This window comes from Canis aureus, chromosome 21 (assembly GCF_053574225.1).
Source record: "Canis aureus isolate CA01 chromosome 21, VMU_Caureus_v.1.0, whole genome shotgun sequence".
NCBI lineage: Eukaryota > Metazoa > Chordata > Mammalia > Carnivora > Canidae > Canis > Canis aureus.
In genome coordinates this window covers 24,552,512-24,575,422 of record NC_135631.1, presented here as the reverse complement: position 1 = coordinate 24,575,422, position 22,911 = coordinate 24,552,512, and the positions used below count along the sequence as shown (strand labels likewise).

Below are 22,911 nucleotides of genomic sequence, written 5' to 3'. Positions count from 1 at the left end.
GCCAGAGGAGGAAGGAGCAGAAGCAGCCCGACCTGCCCCAGACGCCTCCACCCGCCTGTCACGCGGCCACCGGTACTGGCCACTTGGAAACACGGGGACGCTGTCACGTGGCCTCAGCCAGTGCTTCTTCAACGTATGGGGGGGGCGGGGGGGCATTAGTTTGCCTGTTTAATTTCCCATCCAGCTCAGACGGGCGCTTTATAAAATAGAATAAAAGCAAATCACTGAAGAAAAACAAAAATGAGGTGCAGCCCGGGCGTCACAGCCGCTCCAGATCGTGGGAAAGCTGCTCCACGTGGACTGTCCGTCCCCACGTATGGCTTGGCGTGCAGCGGGCGGCTCGCAGCCCCGCGGGGGGCACGGCCCGAACCCCCCAGCTCAACCCCAGACTCCGGTAGGCAAGGTGCGGGTGCTGTGCGCACCGGTGGGAGTTAGGGGACTCGCTTCAACCCCCCACCCCGGGAGCCGAGATGCACCAGGTTGGGGCCGGGCCTCGAAGTGAGGCTGGTGCTAGTAACCCACAGGCCTCAACTTGAGAAGAGGGGAGATCGCGGGTGGCTTGAGCCACATCACCTCCACGTCCAAGGCGATGATGCTTCATGGGGACCGCGACCCGCTGCCGCCGTGCCTGGAAGTTCTAGACAAACCCCCACGGCCACCATCGCATTTCTCTCCATCCTGGCTCTGACCCCGCGACGGGATAAGAGAAACCCAAAAGGCAGAAACGGGACACTGGGCCTTGGGGCCTCCCATCCACTCCCCCCAACCCCCCGGCTAACCACCCCTGTGCCCATCAGCTCTGCCTCCGGGGCACGGCCTGGTCCTTGCCCCGCCACCAAGGCCTCCCCGCCGGGTCACTGCAACGCCAGCCACTGAGCCGCTGTCCCCGCTTCCCCTGCTGACCCCACCGCCACCATCGGGGAGGATTGGTCCCCCAAACCCTGAAGCACATCCGAGGCTGGCCAAGCAACCCCGTGGCTTCCCATGGCGAGACCAAGACCCGGCTCCCCACCATGACCTCTGCGTCCCCGCCACCGGCCCCCCCGGCCGCCCCCTCCCCAACAACCTCTGCGTCCCCTCTTCCCACTCCGGCCATCAAGGCTGCCCCCGTTTCGGGGCCTTCGCCTGACCTTTGGCTCAGCCAGGAAGGTGCGCGCCCGGGGCCCGGTGAGCGGGGCTCCGACTGCACCCCACACGCAGCCCGCCCAGCACCCACCAGGACGCGCGCCCTTTGCACCCAAATGCACCTGCCGCTGCACCCGAACCGGGGCTCCCTGTCGCCCCTGTCGGTGACGGGCACCCCGCCCTACTCGCCCACTCTCCTCCGAACGTGGGTGCCTCCAGGTGATAAGCACTCAATAAATATTTATGGACTGAGTTGCTACTCAGTGTGAAAAATAGCTAATTCAGTTTATTTAAAAAAAAAAAAAAAGTGCAGTAAAAGGAGCCGAGGGGTCTGTTTGCTGGCTTCCTCGATGATCCTGATGGGAAGAGGGACAGAAACTGTAGTTCGTCGTGGGGCGGCTATGTGGGAGTTCTCGCTGCTTACGGGCTCCGTCCTGGGGTTTCATCCATGAGCCCCAGCCTCGCAGGCGACAACGGACCACAGTGAGCTCCGTGGGTCAAGACCAAACAGCAGAGCGGAATCTACGCGAATCGCGTGGGCCTGCGGGCCGGCCGCCTCGCGGGACCCTGGCTCCCTTCCTCGTGCGCCTGAGCCGGGGCCCGAGCTGAGCCGGCCAGCCCCCCGTGCTCCGGGACACGGCCACCCAACCTGCCCCCCGAAGAACGCAGGGATCGAGGAGGCCCCTCAACGGCCACTCGTCAAGGACTCGAAGGCCCGAGTCCCCACGGCCTGGGACCACGATGGGCCTGCTGGCGGCCACCTGCACTTCTCTGAGAAGTCGGCCACCTATTTGCCACCTGCCGACTTCCCAGGAGCAGCTCCGTGTGCCCAAGCGGGGCACTGGTCCCTGAGGGGTGGCACTGCCTTCAACAGACAACCTTCAGAAGATGGGCAGCCCCGTCCGCCCACCTGCGCCAACCGTCAGCGGCCCACGAGAGGGGGTGCAGCGGTGGGAATGCCCCCGTTATCTCGGGCTTCCATCGCTGTGGCAGGGAGGAGCTGCTCTTGTGGGCTCAGAGGGAGGGACTTCAAGGGCTTCCTTGCCTTTCATGTCAGCCCCACGGTGAGCATGTGCCACCTGTCTCGCCGGGAAGCAGGCCAGGCCAAGGATGTGCCATCAGAACAGGCGTAGGGTGCGTAATGCAAATGGCATTTGCCATTGATGCTACGTGATCTAGAGGAGCCGTCCCTTCCCCCACAAGGACGTGGAACTCGGCTTCTGGAAACTCAGAAGGAAAGTCCTTTTACTTCTGCTCTTAGCTGCAAAAAAAAAAGTCAGGATTTGAAGCCCCGGGCCCAGCCGGGGCGGCACGAGTTGGCCGCTGGATCTCCCGGGAGGCTGCGTCGACCTGCCTTTCCGGGGCCACAGCTAGGCCCCGTGACGTTCTCGAGTGCGTATCCATTCTTTGCTCCTTCCCTCACGTCTCACCTAAGATGATGCTGGGACGGGCAGCAGACGCTCCAGTGATTCTTAGTGCTTTCCCAATATTTTCTATTTTGATCAAATTATTGTTCAAACTGGGATGACTGTCCAACTTGGGGGAGAATGAACACATGAGTACACGTTTTGCAAAAGGTATTTTGTTTCTTCTTCTGAACCACTGTGGCAGCGTCAGGCTGGTTATGAACGTGACACGTAGCGCACGTGAGTTGCACTTCAGCGTGAAGAGAAGAGATCACAGGTGGGGGTGCCATCGGTGCAAGACTCTGTGAACCCCGCAAATCGAAGACAGTGACCAGATAGGCTAGAAGAGACAGGTGCAGGCTGACAAGCACGGAAGCCGGGATGTCAGTGGAGGCGGGTTCCAGAAATACTATGACCTGCACCTCCCGCGGTCCCAGACATAGGAGACGCACACGTGTCCTTAGTGTTTCTGCACCCAGAAGAAGCATCTCGAGTCCAACACCCCAGAGCTCACCTGCACCTCGCATCCATTCTTCTGTGTGTCTTCAGTTGCAACCCCTTCTCCAGAGCTCTGTGCACCTGCACACGAGCAGCCAGGTGTTCAGCTGTTTAAACACAAGCCAACGAGCAACATGCGCCTCTCTGTCGCGCTTCTACTCGGTGGCCTGGGGTAAGCAGAGACTGACACCACAGGCCACACCACAGGCCACGCCACAGGCCACGCCACAGGCCAGAACCATGAAAAGGAAGAGGGTTGAATAAAGACAAATGCTGCGTGCTTCCTTTTTTCCCGAGAAAGGTTAACAAACTCAATTCCAGCAAAACGAAAAGGCAACACAGACTAATCTGTGGGATTTGTTGACCTGCAAAAGTAAGTCGGATTCACTGCAAAATGACATATATACGGGTGCATAGAAAATACACACAAAGATGCAGCAGTTGCAGGATGCGGACACTGCAGCCCAAGAATTTAAAGAGAGGCCAAAACTATTTTTTAGGGACTGAAGCTGATTTGGGAATCAACTGACCTTGATTTTCCCAAGCTAAGCCCTCCGTAAGTCCAAGACACCAACCCTCCTAAGACCCCAGGACTTGGGGATGCCCAGGTGGCTCAGTGGTTGAGCATCTGGGCATGATTCTGGAGTCCCCGGATCGAGTCCCACATCCGGCTCCCTGCATAGAACCTGATTCTCCCTCTGCCTGTGTCTCTGCCTCTGTCTGTCTCCCATGAATAAATAAATGAAATCTTAAAAAAAAAATAAAAAATAAGACCCCAGGACTTAGGAAATCACTTCTGCAAAGGCACCTGTTACCATGGTTTAAAATAAAAGGGCTCCAATTGAACACCAATAAAAATAAATTTATAAAAATAATAAAAACAATAAAATAAATAAATAAAATAAATAAATAAAATAATAAAATGGCCCCAATTGAATACCAATAAAAAATAAATTCACAAAAAATAAAAATAATAAAATAATAAAATAAAATAAAATAAATAAAATAAAATAAAATAAAAGGGCCCCAATTGAACACCAATAAAAAATAAATTCATAAAAAAATAAAATAATAAAATAAAATGGCCCCAATTGAATACCAATAAAAAATAAATTCACAAAAAATAAAAATAATAAAATAATAAAATAAAATAAAATAAATAAAATAAAATAAAATAAAATAAAAGGGCCCCAATTGAACACCGACAAAAAATAAATTCATAAAAAAATAAAAATAATAAAATAATAAAATAAATAAAATAAAATAAAATAATAAAATAAAATAAATACAATAAAATAAATAAAATAAAATAAAATAGCCCCAACCTGTGTGAGAGATGCAAATCCTTCCCAGGTTTCCCCATCCTCGTGGGGGCAGGGACGGAGGGGGAAGGGGAGGAGAATAATTAATGGGGTTTTGTTAAACAAATTACCTCGAGCGTCCTCTCCGCCCCTGGCACAGAAGCCGCCCTCTGAAAACGCTTCTCAATCCAAACTAAAATCGATGCTAATTTCTTCTGAGAATATGGGCCATATTAACACGATTCGGAGAGTCATTGGACTTACTGTTTTAATCCTAACGGGGATGTCAACAGTCTCCGTGCACGAAACGGAGATGCTCCGGGGGCGGGAGGCGAACCGGGACCTGCAGGTCTGGAAGGAGGCGCGTCCTGCCAGGCGGGAAAGGCCTTAGCACCGGCGCCTGGGCCGCAGCCGTGGTCCCCGCCCCCCCAGGCCCGTCCCTGCGTCTCTCCGAGGTGGGTTCTCGTCGTCGTCGTCGTCGTCGCCGCCAACCTGCGCTGGGGCCTGGGGGGCAGTGCACGGGGCGGTGCAGCGGGAGGCGACCCCAGGGACGGGATGAGCCAGGTGGGGGGAGACGTGGGAGCGGCCTGGGGGGGGGGCCTGGGGGAGGCCTGGAGGGGGGCGGCCGGGTGGGGGTTCTGGGAGGGCAGCCTGGAGGGGGGCGCCTAGGGGGCCTGGGGGGGCAGTGCACGGGGCGGCGCAGCGGGAAGGCGGCCCCCAGGGATGGGACGCACCAGGTGGGGGGAGACGTGGGGGCGGCCTGGGGGGTCCTGGGGGAGGCCTGGAGGGGGGCGGCCTGGGGGGCAGTGCACAGGGCGGTGCAGCGGGAGGCGACTCCAGGGACGGGATGAGCCATTGAGGGAAGACGTGGGGGTGGCCTGGGGGGGGGCCTGAGAGGGCGGCCTGGAGGGGTGGGCCTGGGAGGGCGGCCTGGAGGGGGGGCCTGGGGGGCCTGGGGGGGCAGTGCACGGGGCGGTATAGCGGGAGGTGACCCCAGGGACGGGATGAGCCAGGTGGGGGGAGACGTGGGGGCGGCCTGGGGGGGGGCAGGTACAGGTGCTGCAGCACAGGTGCTGCAGACGCATGGACCACGGACTCCACGGGAACAGGATGACCAGGGGCCCCTCCCCGGGAGGGTGGCCGACGCCCAGGTATATGCCTTCCGGGAGAGTCGCGGGATCTGCCCCCAGGCACCTCCCCCTCCCCTCCTCCCCTCTCTCCTTCCCCCTCCTTCCCTTCCCTCTCCCTTTCTCCCTCCCTCCTCCCCTCCCTCCTCCCCTCCCTCCTCCCCTCCCTCCTCCCCTCCCTCCTCCCCTCCCTCTGCAGCGAAGCGGCCCAAACAGGGATGCAGGCCGCACATGCTCAGGCCTGGGGCTTCCTACCGGCCGCAGGTATCCAGGCAGGTATCCAGGCCCCCAGACACCCCTGCCACGCAGCAAGCAACCGTGTGCACCCCATCTTCACCTTCTCGCTTCCCGAGCTCCTGTCCTGATGCAACTGGCACGGAGCAGGAGGTGTTTCCTTGGGGTTCCTCTTGGTTCTGTGGTTCACGGAAATGGTTTCACCGTTTTATGGATTTTAACATAAAGTTCAGGGCCGCCTGGGTGGCTCAGTCTGTTGAGCATCTGCCTTCCGCTCTGGTCATGACCTCGGGGTCCTGGGATCGAGTCCCGCATGGGCCTCCCTGCTCAGCCGGAGTCAGCTTCTCCCTCTGCCTCTGCCCTTCCCCCCTGCTCGTGCTCATGCTCTTCTGCATGTGCTCCGTCTCTCCTTCAAATTAACAAATAAAAATCTTTTTCTTTTTTAAAGAGTTTTTTTAAAAGATTTCATTTATTTATTCCTGAGAGACACACAGAGAGAGGCAGAGACACAGGCAGAGGGAGAAGCAGGCTCCTCGTGGGGAGCCCCATGCAGACCCGATCCCAGGACCCTGGAATCACCACCTGAGCCAAAGGCAGATGCTCAACCACTGAGCCACCCAGGTGCCCCCATGAAATAAAAATCTTTAAAATATAAATAATATAAATAATAAAAATAATAAAAAATTCAAAAGAGAACAGAACATACCCATTGTGATTTTAAAATGTCGATGATAAAGTTGAAAAGAATCTCAGAAAAGAGAGCAAAAAGGAAAACAGGAGAGAAGAGAATACAAAATAGGACAGGAGGGACTGCATTAGAGTAGCAATCTAAGAAGTTCACCACCTGAAATGTGGACATTCTAGGAGGAAAGAAAAGAGGAAGAGAATTGAAGGAAGAGAATAATCAAAAAATCAAGATAATTTCTCAGAACCATGGACATAGTTTTCTAAATTCAAAGGCTACTGAGTGCCCAGGATCAAAGGAGGGAGATAGGCCTACGTCACTGAGCATCATCATACATTTTCAGAAATGGTCACGATGGCACCCAGTTCCAGAGAGAAAGCCATGAAGAGGCCCTTCCCAGCCCAGCCCTGCATCCCCCTCCCTCCGGGGCCGCCTCTGCCCAGGACAACATGGCCCAGGCCCCTCGCCACCCATCTCCCCTCCAACGTCAGACCGTGTCCCTCCTGTTTAAAACCTTCTGTGGCTTCCACTGCTCTCAGAATAAATACAAATATAAAGACAGAGGAATTGGACTCGAAGACACCTCGCAAGTTTGATGACTCTCATGAGCATCAACATTTCTAAATGAGGGGACAAGGACTGTGCTTTACAGACAGCTACCGAAATGGAGCTTTTCCTCTTCTTGCCTCTCTCTTCGAGGCCTGTCTGCCTTTCCCTTCCCAATTTGGCTTCTGTCATCAGTCCACACTTCCCCATGCAGGTCGTTGGCAATATCAGAATCATGTGACTTGCTCCTTTATGGGATCTTTCATGAAAGAAGTCCTAACAAAATTTCAAAAGAGCACCTGAGAAGTGGGTGAAGTTCCCACGTGAACCAGGTTCTCAACTCTCCAGGGAAGTTACGGTGAGGAAAAGAGGTTGTGCGTGGAACGCGGAATGGCTCAGTTCAAGTCATATTAGGCATCCCAAATTTGCACTGGCCGTTGGATTACCTGAGTCTGAGAAGTAAGAACTTGTATGTTCCCATATATGAGCTCATAAGGTGCACATAAACAGTGCTCAACATATGTCTAACCAAACTGATCTGATGAAATGGGCCTCCAGGGTCTTCCAACTGATAAGCTTACACTTTCAGGTTTGATTCATTTAGCAAATGTTTACTGAGCACCTACCTTACTTACTCCAGGCCCTTCTCATCAATAAAAAGATGGAGTAAGTCCCTGCCCTCTTACAGCTTATGTCCTGCTGGGAGCATCTGATATAAACAAGCAAGGGGATGCACAGTGACGGTGACAGGGTGGGAGGGTGGTCTGTGAGATAGGAATTCCTTTAGATAGGCTGGTCAGAGAGACACTGGAGAGCTACATTTCACCTGAGACCTGAGGAATGAGAGGATCCAGCCACACAAAGGCCAGGGGAGACCAGGCAGGAAGAAAAACAAGGGTAAACGCCTGGAGGTGGAAACAAGGTAGTCTCTTTAAAAATATTTTAAAACCAGCCACTGGTCATAACGTAACAAAAAATGAGGAAGACAGTGCAAGATGGGATCAGAGAGGTAAACAGGGACCATGGTATGGATTTCCTTTCACATATGGAGAAATATTTTTCTAGAAAATTCTTAATAAAACAATAAGACAATAAAATGCTATTGTAGTCACTCACCACCAACTGCCAAGAAACAAACGAAATGAAAATTTTTTCAACTATCTTTTTCCATGTTAATTCAACTGTACAGTCACTGAACACCTAAGGGAAATTTCTTTTTCTAAACGAGGACACAGCTCTATCACATTCGTGGCAAAAGGAGAGAGTTCAGGATGAAGGAATCAAGGAAACTCAATAGCAGATCTGACTTTTTTCTCCTTGTGCTACTCCACACCGGGTGGATCGTGGAAGAGGACGATGGCTCGGCCTGCCACCACACTGCAGGCCTGACGGGAAATCGTCTCTCTCCGAGCTAGTTTGCGTTGCTGCTGCTGCTGCTGCATTATTTCAAGACACCTTTAAAATGTCCATGTTCTTCCTTCCCACTCCGGTACAGACATGCGGGTGTTTCTCCTTATCTTCTGCTCTCGATTACTCTTACACTACACCTTACGTGTATGCAGCTACCTAATTCAGGCGAGCGCCACCTATCAATATGTGGGCACTTGGTTAGGGCTTGCCAGCCAATGTGACACAAACTAGTGACATCGATTCAAGGGATCCATGAAGCTCAAAGTCATGGAGGAGCATTTGCTACTTAAGGGCAAGAGTAACGGAGACACAACTACTTCACACAAAGGCTTTAAGGAACCCATTTTCCAGTGTCACTTTTGCTGTAATGCGCAATCGCCCCAAATGATGCAGGAATCAAAGTGACAAAAGGAATAAAGCCAAAACCTAGTGCAGAAACTATACACAGAGAATGCTCTGCAGTAATATCCACCTGCCATTTAGACTGGCTGGTTAATAAAGTACTCCACTGAAATGTCATTCTTTTTAAACACTTAGAAAGATAGTTGCGGGTTTTTTTTTTCTATTATAAAATGATTTAAGTCCATACAATTGTCTTTTTTTAAGATTTTTTAAATTTATTTATTCATAGACACACACAGAGAAAGAGAGGCAGAGACACAGGCAGAGGGAGAAGCAGGCTCCATGCAGGGAACCCAACGTGGGACTCGATCCCCGGTCTCCAGGATCACACCCCAGGCTGCAGGCAACTCTAAACTGCTGCACCACCGGGGCTGCCCCATACAACTGTCTTATAAATGAAGTCTTTTCTTTATTCAAATGCCAAAATGCTGCATATATGCTAAGTCAAGAGAGTCCCTGGTCTTATGTCACAACGTGTTGTCCTCAAGTCAGTGTGCAGAGAGACCATATGCTAAAATCTTGTCTTAACCTCACAAGTGCTCTCTCATTCCCACATCGTATTGATCAATAATCCTTGCTTGTTCTACTTCCAAATCTCTAATCAGATCCATGCCCTCCACCTCCACCTCCACTGCTTTAATTAAAGCTCTTATCATTTCCTGCACAAACTATTCCAACAGTCTCCAACCAAAACCTCCCACTGAGCTCCTGAGCGAGCTCAGATGTCACCCCCTCTATGAAGATTCCCCAGCTCTCCGTTCGTGATTAAATAACTCCACTTACTTTGCCCCAGTAGCTTTCAGTGCTTACCACTCTTACAACACACACTGCGCCCCACTGCAGTGCTGGCAATACAAATATGCAAGCCATGTGAGTAATTTTCAAGGTTCTGGTAGCCTCGTTAAAAAGGTAAAAAGAAATCGGTGAATTTTAATAATAGATTTTATTTGACCAGATATGTCTATAATATTATCATATCAACATGAAATCAACACAAAAAAAATAATACAATTTTTTAGATTAATTCTTCAAAATCCAATTTGTTTCACATTTATAGCATATTTACATTAGGTGCTACGCTGTCATAAAAAATAATTGGTCTGCATTTACGTCTGTCATAAAAGTTACAGATGAAAAAAATAGATCCCCGTACCCACATCATTACAAATATACTTGTAAGTTTTAAAATAAATGCATCAAATATCAACTTATTAAAAAAAGACTTGGGCCCTTTCTTGCTTGCTTGGTCATTGGCACACAGTGGACTAGTTTCGGGTGTACACAGTAGGGATTTGACATTCATGCACGCTGCAAAATGGTTATGTCACCACAATGAGTCCAATTACCTACCACTTGTCACCTTACAAAGTTAACAGAATGTTTTCGACTATATGCCCCGTGCTGTGTATTATAGCAACTTTTTATTTCACATCAAAGTAAAATTAACATTTAAAAATCAGTCCCTCGGTCATACTAGCTACCTTTCAAGTGCTCAGAGCTGCACGCAGCTAGTGGCTATTCTAGTGGACAGAGCAGCTCTGCTGTCATTAGCGTAGGTATCTGCCTCCCGGACTAAACCAGACCATGTCCAATTTACTCTCTCTTCCCCGTCACCTAGTTTAAGGTCTGGCATGAAAACGGTGCTTTATGAGGGTTTGATGACTGGATAAAGAAAAATAGATGTGGAAATCTCTTGACTCTATGACAACATCAACTCAAGAATGTCCTTTGTAAGGAATATAAGTGGCACACCCCAGCCCAGGGCCGCATGACAACTCAGTAAGCCCACACACATTTGTTACCGAGTCCTTTAATAATGAAAATGGCTTCAGACACACTCTTCCCCATTCTTTTGCACCTTCCCCGTTCTTTTCTCCTTCCCTTAACACATTCACGGGTACTCTTCACAATTAGCACTTCGTGATATGCCTCCACATTCTCCAGTTACCTTCTCCACCTATGTCTTGCCGTCTTAAATTACATTTTGAGCTTCTGGAGGTAGACACCATTCCTTGTACTTTCTAACTATCATCACGCATGGCTTAGGGGCAATAATAAAGTACAAGAATTTAGCATATGACATATAATCAATTCTCAGATGCCCTCTTTTTCAGTGAAGCCTTTCCGGATCGATCCTAGAAGCCCAACCTCTCAGCACTCACATTCACACCGCTGTTTCTGGAGAGCTGGGACCAGGGAGCTCCCCACACCATCGGTTCCTCTCTACGTGCTACAGCGTGTTATACATGTGCAATGTCCTTCACCCCCAGGGAGGTGGGATGATGTTTCCGATCTTTGTAGCAACTACCTAGTCGCTGTGCTCACATCAAAACGGGCCCTTCTGTTCTGTGCACTGTGGGTACTCCAGGAGGGGAGCTGAGGCTGAAGCGGCACAAGCCAGGGTGTCCTGGGTACACTGAGCAGGGGGTGCCCTGGCGGGGTGGTGGGAGAGAGCCAGTGTGCGGGCCAGGAGGTCCCTGAGCTCTCTGAACAGAGAGCGCCCTGGTGGGATAGCCGAAACTAAAGTGGGGTGCCAGAGGGGAGGGGGGCTGAGGAGATGGACAAAACAGGTGCAGGAGAGTGGGAGATACAGGCTTCCAGTCACGGCAATGAAAGGCGCTACCTAGGGAATACAGTCAGTGACAGTGTAATAGCGTACCATGGGGACAGGTGGTAGCTACACTTGGGGTGAGTGTAGCGTAATGCATAGACTTGTCAAATAATTATGTTGTACACCTGAAACTAATGTAACATTGTGTGTCAACTATGCTTAAAGAAAAAAAATTTAATGAAAAAAAAAGGACCCTCTGGAGGTGTGGCTCCTGTCCTCATGTGCCACCTCCATCCCCCACCCCTACCTGCTACAGGATTCAGCAACACCATGACAGAGGAGAGCCCCATAAATGTACAGATCTCTTTGCTCTCGTTAGTTAATAGCTCCGTCTCTCTCAGGAACGCACAAGTCAATTTCTACAAAGGGAATTATGGTAGGATTACCTTTTATTCCAATGTTGCTTGAATAACAACGAAATACACATTAACACAAAGATGTCTCCGTGAGTCAGTCGTGTGGTTCCTCTAAGCCTGTGCTGGCGATGTCCCTCTTTTGCTTGGAGAGCTCTGTGATCGCATCCATCTCTGCAGGAGTGAACTTGGGGGTTAGCATCACAGCATCATAATCAAATTCTTCATCAAGTGAGAAGGGCTGAACTTCATCTCCGAGTGTCTGTAAAAGGTAGCAGGAGAAAAATCCTACACTCATCATAAATGAAGAAAAAGTTGAAAACATAAACTCCCTATTAATATTTAATTCAACTTTTTTTAGACTTCAGCACTCTCTGCTGATGAAGCTGTTTTTAAGTAAAGTAATAAATTCAATTATTCAATTTGACCTAATTTAAGTCTCTTAATATGCCCCATTTGTACCATCCTGCATCTGAATGAATATCATTAATTAATTCCGCCCCCAGCAAGAATTGGAGTTTCTCTTGCACACATTCATTACATTTTTACCACTTGTAGTGTTAGGGTTGGAGGCATATGGAAAAACTAAGAGTTACCTTAAGATGTGAGAAAATATACCTTGAAGTTTTGATCAACCTTCAATACACCTTCACCCTTTACTAAAAAGGACCTGTACCAACAAAACAATTTTCAAAAATAAAAATACACTACACTTAATGTACTTACCACTTCAGATAGTACCTATAACTCCCCAGCCAATAATAATGGGAATTAAAACACTTACTATAGGGGCACCTGGTGGCTCAGTGGTTGAAGGTCTACCTTTGGCTCAGGTCATGATCCCAGGGTCCTGAGATCGAGTCCCACATCAGGCTCGCTGCAGGGGGCCCAAATCTCCCTCAGCCTATGTCTCTGCTTCTTATTCTGTGTCTCTCATGAACAAATAAATAAAATCTTAAAAAAAAAAAACCCTAGAAATAAAAAAAATAAAAAATAAACACTTAGTATCACCTCAAAAGTCCAGGATCCCTCTCTCATTCCAAGAATTTAAAAAATATTACGGAATTTATCTACAAGTCAGAGTAGCTGCAAAGCAACGAAATAATTCTGTATCTATTTATTATTCATCTGTGAGTTTTAAAGACTTCCTAAAGGCAAGTAGATATTTTCCAACAAACAAAAAGAGAATACCTTAAATCACATTGTATCACCCCTTAAAGAGCCTCTCCAAAAGCAAATGGTGTGTGATACAATGAAATTATCCAACACCTCTTATGTATGGAGATGCTAAAATTGAAAACTATGGTTTATAGAAGAATGAAAAAAAATGCCCTGAAGCTATAATCAGTTTTAAATATTCTTGCATTCAAGATTATCTCATTGAGTGGATTTCGCAATGTTCTTAAAAATAGACGGTGTGGCTGAGAAACTACGTGCTGTTACTAAAGGTGCACACACACAGCCATGCACCATCCTTTCTAAGTAAAACTAGCAAGAGAACAGACTTCAGACTTGTCCATTGCCTCTTTATTTGAAAGTGCCCGGGTGCCTCCCTGAGAAAGGTAACGATGGGAGCTGCCACTGAGTGAGCTCCCACCTCGTGTCAGCCCCGTACAAGGAATGGCCCGGGCATCAGCAGTAATCTTCAAACAGCCCATCTTCCGAAGCTCTGAAAAAGTTAAGTGACTTGCCCAAGGCTGTACAATTAGTAGGGGCGAGAAGCAAGATTGGAATCCAGGGCAATCGGCTTTAGGTAAAGCTACACCTTCTCAACAAAAACACCAGCAAAAGTCAGCCTTGGGCTTTGCACTAAGCCAAGGCAAAGCTCTTCTAAATAGGCTAAGCAGTTGCCCCAACTTCTCATAAGAATCGCATCCAAGGCTCCACCTAACACCGTGACCGTCTTTACGAGAGCGGCTGTACACAGGGAGCCAATCGGGCTGCGGAGTAACTGATGTGTCCATTGTGGTCACTTTCTGAGACTGAATTTATCACCATAGGGAAAGTGAGTGATGATGTTGTTAAGAAGAGCTCGAATGAGGAAACCCAAACAATGACGCAATGTGTTCATTTCCTGAACAGAAGCATCTTTGCCATCTCCAACTCCACTTGGTAGTAAGCACTGAGGCTGGCAGGCTTGGCCACACCTCATCCTGAGCTGATTCCAACAGATCCTGGGAGAGGACCAGAAGGAGCCCCACATCCAGTCTGACGGGATTCTTGCTGCCCTTTTATGCCTGGTTCCAGGCCTGGCAACCACTTGTCGACCGAGTCTGAGGCTGCAAGTACCTATGTGGGCCCATTGCACTAGGAATCTGAACCCCCTTCCCACCCTCAGGCCTCGAAAACCTTACCTACACCTTACCAGCCACTCTTACAATATGCAGTCCCTTTGCTTTCATCCACCTCCCTTGTGCTAAAACCCCAGTGATGCCAGACCATCCTCCTCACATTCCCTCTGCCTTCACATCCCCACCTCCCTCCCCTTTACTTGTCCACTCCCTAACCATGTGTTGAGGTGTTCAGCACGTATTAGATACGGGGAACACGAGGATGAAAACAGCAAAATCTGTGTCTACAAGGTTTTCTCACTTTAGGGAGAAGACAGAGTAAATGCACAATTTCCAGGTCATGTGCCATGCTCTCTAACAGAGAAATGCAAAAAGGGTTGCAGGAGCACAGAGGGGAAGGGCCGAAGCTTACCTTCCCCTCAGCTGAGCATTGCCACTCTCCAGAAAATCCTGCTTGCCTCCGCACGCATCACCCCACTCATGACCCACCTTGTATTAGCAACCCAGACAGAGAACAGCTCGTGTGTTGGCCTTCTAGACTCTCTGAGAAGGGCTCACTCCCATGGCCAACTTAGCTCTACCTACGGCACAACCCATCACCTCCTTATTCTTCTCCCTTCCCTGAGGTCCCAACATAGCTTGCAGCCGTAACATCCAACATTATGGTACTAGAAGTTTATGGTTAAGTGGAAAAATCTTATTTTCCTTTAAGTTTTTTTTTTTTTGAGACACTTAAATTTTTCTCGTTAAGGAGTATGATTCCCTTCATCAGTCATTCGGTATTAACCGAAACAATAAACAACGAATAAAGTTTTTAGCTGGTCAATAAATTTGATGCCGACACAAGAGTTATTCATTTATAATACACTTAAAGTTATAAAAATATATCTGAAAATATAAATTTCTTCACTTGGAAAATGAGTTATTAAGGCAGCTATTGTTAGATTAACTCCCTGGACAATCATTTAAATGCTGAACCATAAAAGCAAGAAACCAAGAGTAGCAGTAATTTTATATTTGCAATGCCAACATGTGATGATACTCAAGACACTTTAAACCTTTTGGGGGCCAGTAATGTGGCCAGTAGGTCCCTGATTCAAAATGTCATAGGAGCAGCTTCCAGGCATCATTCACTTACTTTCCATTCTTTCCACGAAAACTATGTTCCTTTTTTTTAAATTTTTTATTTTTTTTAAAGATTTTATTTATTTATTCATGAGATACACGGGGGTGGGGGCAGAGACACAGGCAGAGGGAGAAGCAGGCTCCATGCAGGGAGCCCGATGGGGGACTCGATTCCGGAACTCCAGGATCACGTCCCGGGCCAAAGGCAGGCGCTAAACCACTGATCCACCCAGGGATCCCCGAAAACTATATTCCTGCAAAATTCTAGGCATTGTGCTAGGTGCAGTGGATGCAAAGATGAAGCCTTGTACCACATCACAGAGAAAGGAGACAGACATATAAACAAGTTCGTATAGTAAAATATAGTAAGTACGAACCATATAGTTAGGGAGGGATGGGAACAGAGAAGAGATGCCTAACCCGGCACAGACTAAGGGGCTGGGGAAGGAATCAGAGAGGGCTTCGTGGGAGAGGTGATATCTAAGCAGAACCTTAAAGGATAGTAGTTAACAAGGTTGAGGGAAGGACAACTTTGAAGGTAAGGGGAGTTCTAGTGAGCAGGCCAAGGAAAGAGACACCAAGTTTCACACGTGAGGATCTGCAAGCCAGTAAGTGTTAAGGTAGAGAGAAGCAAGAGACGTAAGATGGTGCCAGACCACGACGGTTTCACACGCTGTTTATCCTAGACATGATGAAATCACTAAAGGATTCTTTTTTTTTTTTTTTTTTTTGAAAGCAAGGTAGATACTTGGTCATCTATGCATTTCAGGTAAATTCCTTCCTTCATTCAAATTTTAGCTGAGCACCTACAATGAGACAGGTGCTGCTGGACAGATGGCTTTGTACAAAACAGAAGATGCCCTGCCCTCTTGGAGATTACATCTAGATCGGTTACTTTGAAGAGTAAAAAGAGGGTAGACTAGTTGGGAGCCAGCTGGAGCAGCCCAGCAAGAGGTAATGAGAACAGGGAGCCGAGAGCAGAAATGTAAAAATTATCAGAAGGAGGGACGCCTGGGGGGCTCAGTGATTGAACGTCTGCCTTTGGCTCAGGGCGTGATCTCAAGGTCAAGGGATCGAGTCCCGCATGGGGTTCCCTGCAGGGAACCTGCTTTTCCCTCTGCCTGTGTCTCTGCCTCTCTCTCTGCCTCTCTCATGAATAAATAAATAAAATCTATTAAAAATAAATAAATAAAAATATCAGAAGGTAAAACTGGCAGCACTGGATGACCGATTTGGATACTGAAAGGCAAGAATGCATGAAGGGAAGCAGGTAAAGAAACAAGCTCAGTTTCGAACATGTTGATTTGAAGGTACCCAAAGGAATTCAGATAGAGATGACAACAGACACCTGAAAACAGGAAACTGAAGCACCCAACAAAGTCTGACGCTAGAGATACAGCTTTGGAGATACAAACAGAGAAGGCAGTAACCTAGAGATGAAAATGGATCCAAGTATGTACGTGGGAAGAGGTTTAGCACGCAACCCTGAGCAACACCCACTCATAAGGGATGGATAGAGGGAAACCCCCAAAGGAAGCAGGGAAAGCACAAACGGAAATGCACCAGGACTCTGAGGAGAGCAGTGAGGCGAGAAGCGGTGACCACGACGGTCAGGCATGGAAGAGTGACCCACTGAAATAAAGGCTGGAGGGGGCACCTGGGTGGCTCAGTCAGTTATGTGTCCCACTCTTGATCTTAGCTCGGGCAGGATCGAGCCCCACGTCAGCTTCCATGCTCAGCGTGGAACCTGCTTAAGATTCTCTCTCCTTGACTCCTAACTCTGGGAAACGAACAGGGGGTAGTGGAAGGGGAGGCGGGCAGGGAGGATGGGGTGACTGGGTGATGGGCACTGAGGGGGGCCCCTGTCGGGATGAGCACTGGGTGTTATACTATGTGTTGACAAATCAAACTCCTATAAAAAATATACAAAAAAAAAAAAAAAGATTCTCTCTCCTTCTCCCTCTGCCCCTCCCTTCACTCCCCCACCTTATGCCCCCCAGTCCAACCCCGAGCCTCCAAAAGAAGACTGGAAAGAGTCCACTGGGATCGGGCAGTTACAGAGTAACTGGTACCTTTATTCTGAATACATCCAGGTAAGTGACTGGAGCCAAGGACATTCTGCAGTATAATGAATGAGGAATGAAGGGAAAGGAAGCAGAGTCAACCAGTAGAGTCAAGTCTAATATTTTCTGAAGTCTAGATAAGAAGAGAGGGAGGGGCAGCCCGGGTGGCTCAGCGGTTTAGCGCCGCCTTCGGCCCAGGGCCTGACCCTGGGGACCCGGGATCTAGTCCCATGTCGGGCTCCCTGCATGGAGCCTGCTTCTCCCTCTGCCTGTGTCTCTGACTCTCTCTCTCTCTCTCTCTCTCTCTGTGTGTGTGTGTGTGTGTGTGTCTCATGAATAAATAAATAAAATCTTAAAAAAAAAAAAAAAGGAAGATCGGGAGAAGAAAAGACAGTAGCCCAAGAGGGCCCGAGAAAGAGAAAGCTGCTTTTCCTTTCCTTTTGTTTTACTTCATTTCATTAAGGGTGGAAGAGACTTGAACCTGTTCACATGTTGAGGAGAATGAACCAATAGAGAAGAAAAGAGAGGATGACCCTGACCACGTTATTATACCAGAAAAACACTCTCGGTGGGTAATGAGGTTTTCCACTTATTTATTTGTTCATTCGACATTCATTGCATGTCTACCATATGCATAGCACTGAGCTTGGCACTAGTTCCCACTTTTTGGCTTTGTTTTTTAAACTTATTTTTATTTATTTATGATAGACATAGAGAGAGAGAAAGGCAGAGACACAGGCAGAGGAGAGGGAGAAGCAGGCTCCATGCCAGGAGCCTGACGCGGGACTCGATCCCGGGACTCCAGGATCACGCCCTGGGCCAAAGGCAGGCGCGAAACCACTGAGCCACCCAGGGATCGCTGGCTTTTTAATTAAGTCAGCTGATGAGGACACACATTAGTGAATGCAGAGTCCTCCAAGACAAGGGGCGCATATGCAATCCAAATAGATGGACACTGCAATTCAGAAGACATCACTGTGATCTTCACAATGGCAGCTTTTAAAATACAGGAAAGTTGCAATCCTATGTATTTTGGCTCTTGGCTACAGCTGCACACACTGGAAATTCTTTTCCTTCAGGTTAGGTTCATTTCAAGGTTCTAAGCTATATGACTCCAAGGTTTTGGGATTACAAACTGAAATTCTGATTTATTTCAAAGAGAAGAATCTGTGCAATGGAAAACCAAATCCCCTGATACTAAAAAGAAAACAACTGTGAATTAAGTTATTAACTTGTTATTTTTGCCTAAGGAGCAGAGAGAAATATGTGGATTTGAGGGGTCTCATTTCAAATCTAATTGAAATCTTTTCATAGCCTCTCAGGGAATAGAATTTGCACACTGTTAGAAAACGGCTAGTTTCCTTAAAATTGCTTATGTGACTTATTCAAAGAGAGACCTTGTTACCAGAGAAATCATTTTCATTCATAGTACCACACAGCCAAATTAAAGAAAACAGAACTAATGCTCAAATCAATAAGAGCAGCATTTAGCTGTAGGCTATCTTACAAAGTAATATAGTAAATAAACTGTCTTCACAGGTGAAAAAAAATTTAGAGTCCCGTTACTAATTGGAAAAACAGGAGATCTCCCACTGAAATACCACTAAAGTTCCTTCTATGATTTGGGGCTAGACGGGAGGACGGGAGGAGGCACACACACTTTTTCATCCTCCTCATGTGGATTCTCTTTGGTCTATAAAGCTGTCCGAAATCCATCAAGACAGAATAACTAAGGCAAGAAGTTATTCACAGATGGAAAATGGAAGATTCCTGGCAAATGTGTGACTCTAAGGGGGAGATGAAAATGTATAAAACCCAGTGATAAAATTAGAAAAAAAATTAAATTGGTCTAATCTGGATCAGGAAGTCACGGCCTCTTCTTGGGCAATTAAGAGGACGTCAACCAGGCCCACCGAGCTGCGTCGCGCTTCGCGCCCTCCGCGCCGACACAGTGCTCCAGTTCCTGCTTGGATTTACTTTTGGCAACGTGGTTGGAATGTATCTGGCTCAGAAGTATGACATACCAAACATGGCTAAAAAACTCGAAGAAATGAAAAAGGACTTGGATGCCAAGAAGAAACCCCCTAGTTCATGAGGCGAATTCCAGCACTGCCTTCTGGGTTCACGGATTCTGCTGTTCTTGAGGGCCTCCTTACCATCTGAACCAAAAGCTTTTGTTTCAAATTCCAGCCTCAACCATTTTCATCTCTGCTAGATCCTGCCTTGCCTGAGAGCACAGATGGGGCCAGAAGTTAAGAACCACCCTTTCCACCTTCCTCACCTCGTCCCTTCTTCTTCCCAGCCACTGGAGATGGCCTGACTGGGATTATGGTGTTAAATTAGTAAACATGACCTTTAAAAAAAAAAAAAAGAGGACGTCAAGACATCCAGGATACATTTTCGTCTTTGAGACTGGAGTCACAGAAAGCAACTACCATATCTAGCCCAAATTTGCCCCCTGGTAGGTCCTTACTATCAATCTGCTAGAAATTGATTATTATGATCTTTTACTGGCAGTGAGTGCTTTAAAATAAGATGGATGCTGTTAAAGCAAGGCACAGTTTGTACAGTATTAGGATTCTAGACAGTTCTGAAAAGTTTCTCTAACAGGTACTGGTCAGAAATAAAAATCCCAACCAAGACATTCTAAATATTCGAAAAACAGCAAAAGTTCTTCATCTATATTTCGTGAGCCTGCCAACACAAAGTTTGTTCTTATCGTTTTGATTCCAACATTTAAAAAAGGTTCACGTCCGCTGGGATGTTCCTTTTAAAGATACAATCGTATACAAGGTTTTAACCTGCATTTTTACTGGCTATTTGATGGATTCTAGGAATCACTCAGCTTTTTTAACCCATCAACTGAAACAATTTTATAACAATTCTTATAATGGCGCTAGGTGCCATGACCACTGGCTGGTCCAGCAATTTGTATGGCTACAACTGAAGTCAAGAGTGTGAGCAAGTCTTTAAAAGAAACTGATTCCTCCTAGAAATAACATTGTAATTTTAGTTTCTCAGTACTTGGAGAAAGCGATCTGAGATTCAAAAAGCACAACTGAAGAGTGGCTTTCGCTACCAGTTTATATGGTAACCAATTCAGCAGTGTGATATAAGCCTGCAAGCATCCTAGACATAGGTTTGTGATGTCACTAAACAAAAGTTCCATGAGAAAAAGACAATTTAAAATTGAAACGTATGGATTACCTCTGATGGAACGACTGCTTCCATAACAGAATAAGTGACCAGACCGGTAGTACCTGAATGATCAAATAATCAATCCCTAGCGATTATATTAGGAAGCAACTTCTTGTCCCCAATACGCTTTTATGTTGGGAGTAACCTGGGTGATAAAGGTCATTACCCAACACCACCAGCAGCCTTGGTCAGTGCAAGTTTGTGAAGGATATGTAGGGAGTTGCAAATGATGACAAGAGATGATGTCCTGGATGTGCACGTGGGACAGCACACACGTGGCCGAGATTTCATTCCCCCTGATTGTGAAGTGCTTGGCTAGATGACACTTCCCAGCGCCCCTGGTGGCTGGACGGGAACATGTGACTAAGTGGCTGCCAGTGGCTCTGAACAGAAATGAAGAGTCCTGAGTCCTAAGTGTTGGGAAAATACGCTGTTCCCATGCTCTTCTCTGCTGCCCCTCCAGGTAGGACGGTGACCTGATCTGGAACAGACCAAGGACAGTGTCCTAAGGCATAGTGGAGATCCAGAGAAAAGGAACCTGGACCCAATGACCCCAGAGAACAGAGCTACATGCTCATTTTAGAGGCTTTCCTTAGGGGCGCCTGGGTGGCTAAGCCAGTTAAGAATCCAACTTTGCCTCCGGTCCTGATCTCAGGGTCCTGGGATTGGGCCCCACGTGTGGCTCCCACTCAGTAGGAAGTCTGCTTCTCCCTCTCCTTCTGCCCCTCCTCCACCCCCTGCTCTTGTGTGCAAACTCTCTCACTCTCTCAAGTAAATAAATAAAATCTAAAAAAAAAAAAAAAAAAAAAAGGCTTTCCATAGACTGTTATATGAGAGAAATAAAGTTCTATCTCCTTTCAGCTACTGACTTACTGTTGGGATTCTCTACAACAACAGCCTGGCCTTACCTTAACCCACACAAGATGTTTATAGGACCTTGGAAACAATAGTAAAAAGAAAATAGCCAGTCCAGACAAAAAGAGAGAATCTATTGCATAGTCCCCAGATAACACTGTCCTGTAGCATGGCACACATCATGACACAAAAATAGTTTCCCCATAAAAACATAATTGCCCTCCGTGCTTAAAAAGAAATCTACACAGGAGAGATAGAGGGCAGTCAGGGGGACTCAATTAAGCAACATGAATTCTGAATTTTCCCAAATCTAAGAAAAATAAAAAAGCACACGCATATAGCAGCATTTCCCTGAAAGGACAAGTTACAAAGTCAAAACAATTTCAAGACCAATTGAACTTCCTATGGAGTACCTCTTCTATTTGTTTGTCCAGTCCTCCCACAGCGGGTCCTGCCTTTACGCCAGGGGCGAGGGGCTGGGCCACAGAAGGAATGTAAGAAGGGACACGCGTGCACACATCCTCCTCCACTTCTCCTGGAAGCAGCAGCAAATCTGTCGGATACAAAATATCACATTGGATCCTTTCACCAAGTTCACAATTGACCAAAATCACCTAAAAGCCTACAATAGTCAAAAGAATGAAGTAAAAATGCTCAAGTAAAATAGGTTCATTTTCACAATGCCTGCCCTCATTTGGAGATTTACCCAAGAGATTCCCTTTTCCATAAAACAGAAGTCATTGGTACATTTATTTTTATCTTATTGCCTCAAGGTCACACTCCGTCCAAGAGGTCTGGGGGAAGGATCCTTAGGGACCCACTTGATCGTACCTCTCACCCCCCACCCAATTTCTACCCCTGTAGGAAAATAAGGCAAGAAGATGCTACCTTTGCCTCATTTTCCCATATTTTCCTGAGGGATGGAGAGAAAGGAAACGCAGTGTTGACTTCATCCTGTAACACTATGGCACTATTTCAAAAAATTTATATATTAAAAACAAAAAACAAACAAACAAACAAAAACAGTGATGCCAGAAGGAAAGGGCTTTCACTGAAACACTTTGTCACATGCAGAAATCATGCTCTGATTTTCGACGCTGCAAACAACAACTTGTTTCCAGCTTGTTTAGCACCATGACAAGAGTTCAATAACCTGTCTGGGTTTTCTGATCTAGCCATTGTAAGGGGATCTGTTGCCTTATTTCTGCATGTGTGACAGAACATGGAGGCATCACGGTCAGCCCTTCCACAGCTTTCTTTAAGGGAGACAAAATAAAAATAAAAACAAATCGAAGCACGACAGGCTTCCTCGTCAATCCCAGCTTTTCAGGACCAGAAGGGCTGCAGGAGCTAGCCAGTAGCTTGCAGCTGGCTCAGGACGACACTGCCTGCTTCTCGATGATGATCCTAATGAAGACACTAATTAAGTTCTCAGTGGAAGTGATTAATTAACACCAGGCGTGCCTTGGCTGTTGCCAATGGCAGCATGTATGGGAGGTAATTAAGCAGGTATTGATATTCAAAAGCTGAAACTTATTTGAAATACGTCTCTCACCGCTGCAGATAACACCTTCACAAAACACATTAATTACAAAATTCGTAGGACTCCGGCAATAGAACCTAGTCAGCCTAGAAACTGAACCTGCGTGTGGATAGGGGTATTGGTGAAGAAGATATTTCT

At 47.3% G+C, this 22,911-nt stretch overlaps 1 protein-coding gene and 1 long non-coding RNA gene across 8 annotated transcripts in view; both read right to left on the bottom strand.

Moving 5' to 3' along the window:
* Nucleotides 1-1,389: 1,389 nt before the first annotated feature.
* LOC144293436 (uncharacterized) lies at nt 1,390-3,762 on the bottom strand. Its single transcript, XR_013360668.1, has 2 exons — nt 2,556-3,762; nt 1,390-2,386 (listed from the first exon to the last, which is right to left on the bottom strand). It is a non-coding gene; the product is annotated as an uncharacterized LOC144293436 (long non-coding RNA).
* Nucleotides 3,763-9,658: 5,896 nt separating this feature from the next.
* IFTAP (intraflagellar transport associated protein) overlaps nt 9,659-22,911 on the bottom strand; it is a 63,835-nt gene continuing 50,582 nt past the window's right edge. For 6 of the 7 annotated variants that reach the window (XM_077863643.1, XM_077863644.1, XM_077863646.1 and 3 more), the window contains 2 exons: nt 21,644-21,783; nt 9,659-11,960 (listed from right to left, as the gene is read on the bottom strand). In XM_077863643.1, the coding sequence (XP_077719769.1) occupies nt 11,796-11,960; nt 21,644-21,783 (305 nt within the window). In that variant the 3' untranslated portion in view covers nt 9,659-11,795. Of the gene's footprint in view, nt 11,987-21,643; nt 21,784-22,911 lie in introns of all 7 variants that reach the window. The other variant, XM_077863649.1, reaches the window with a different exon arrangement.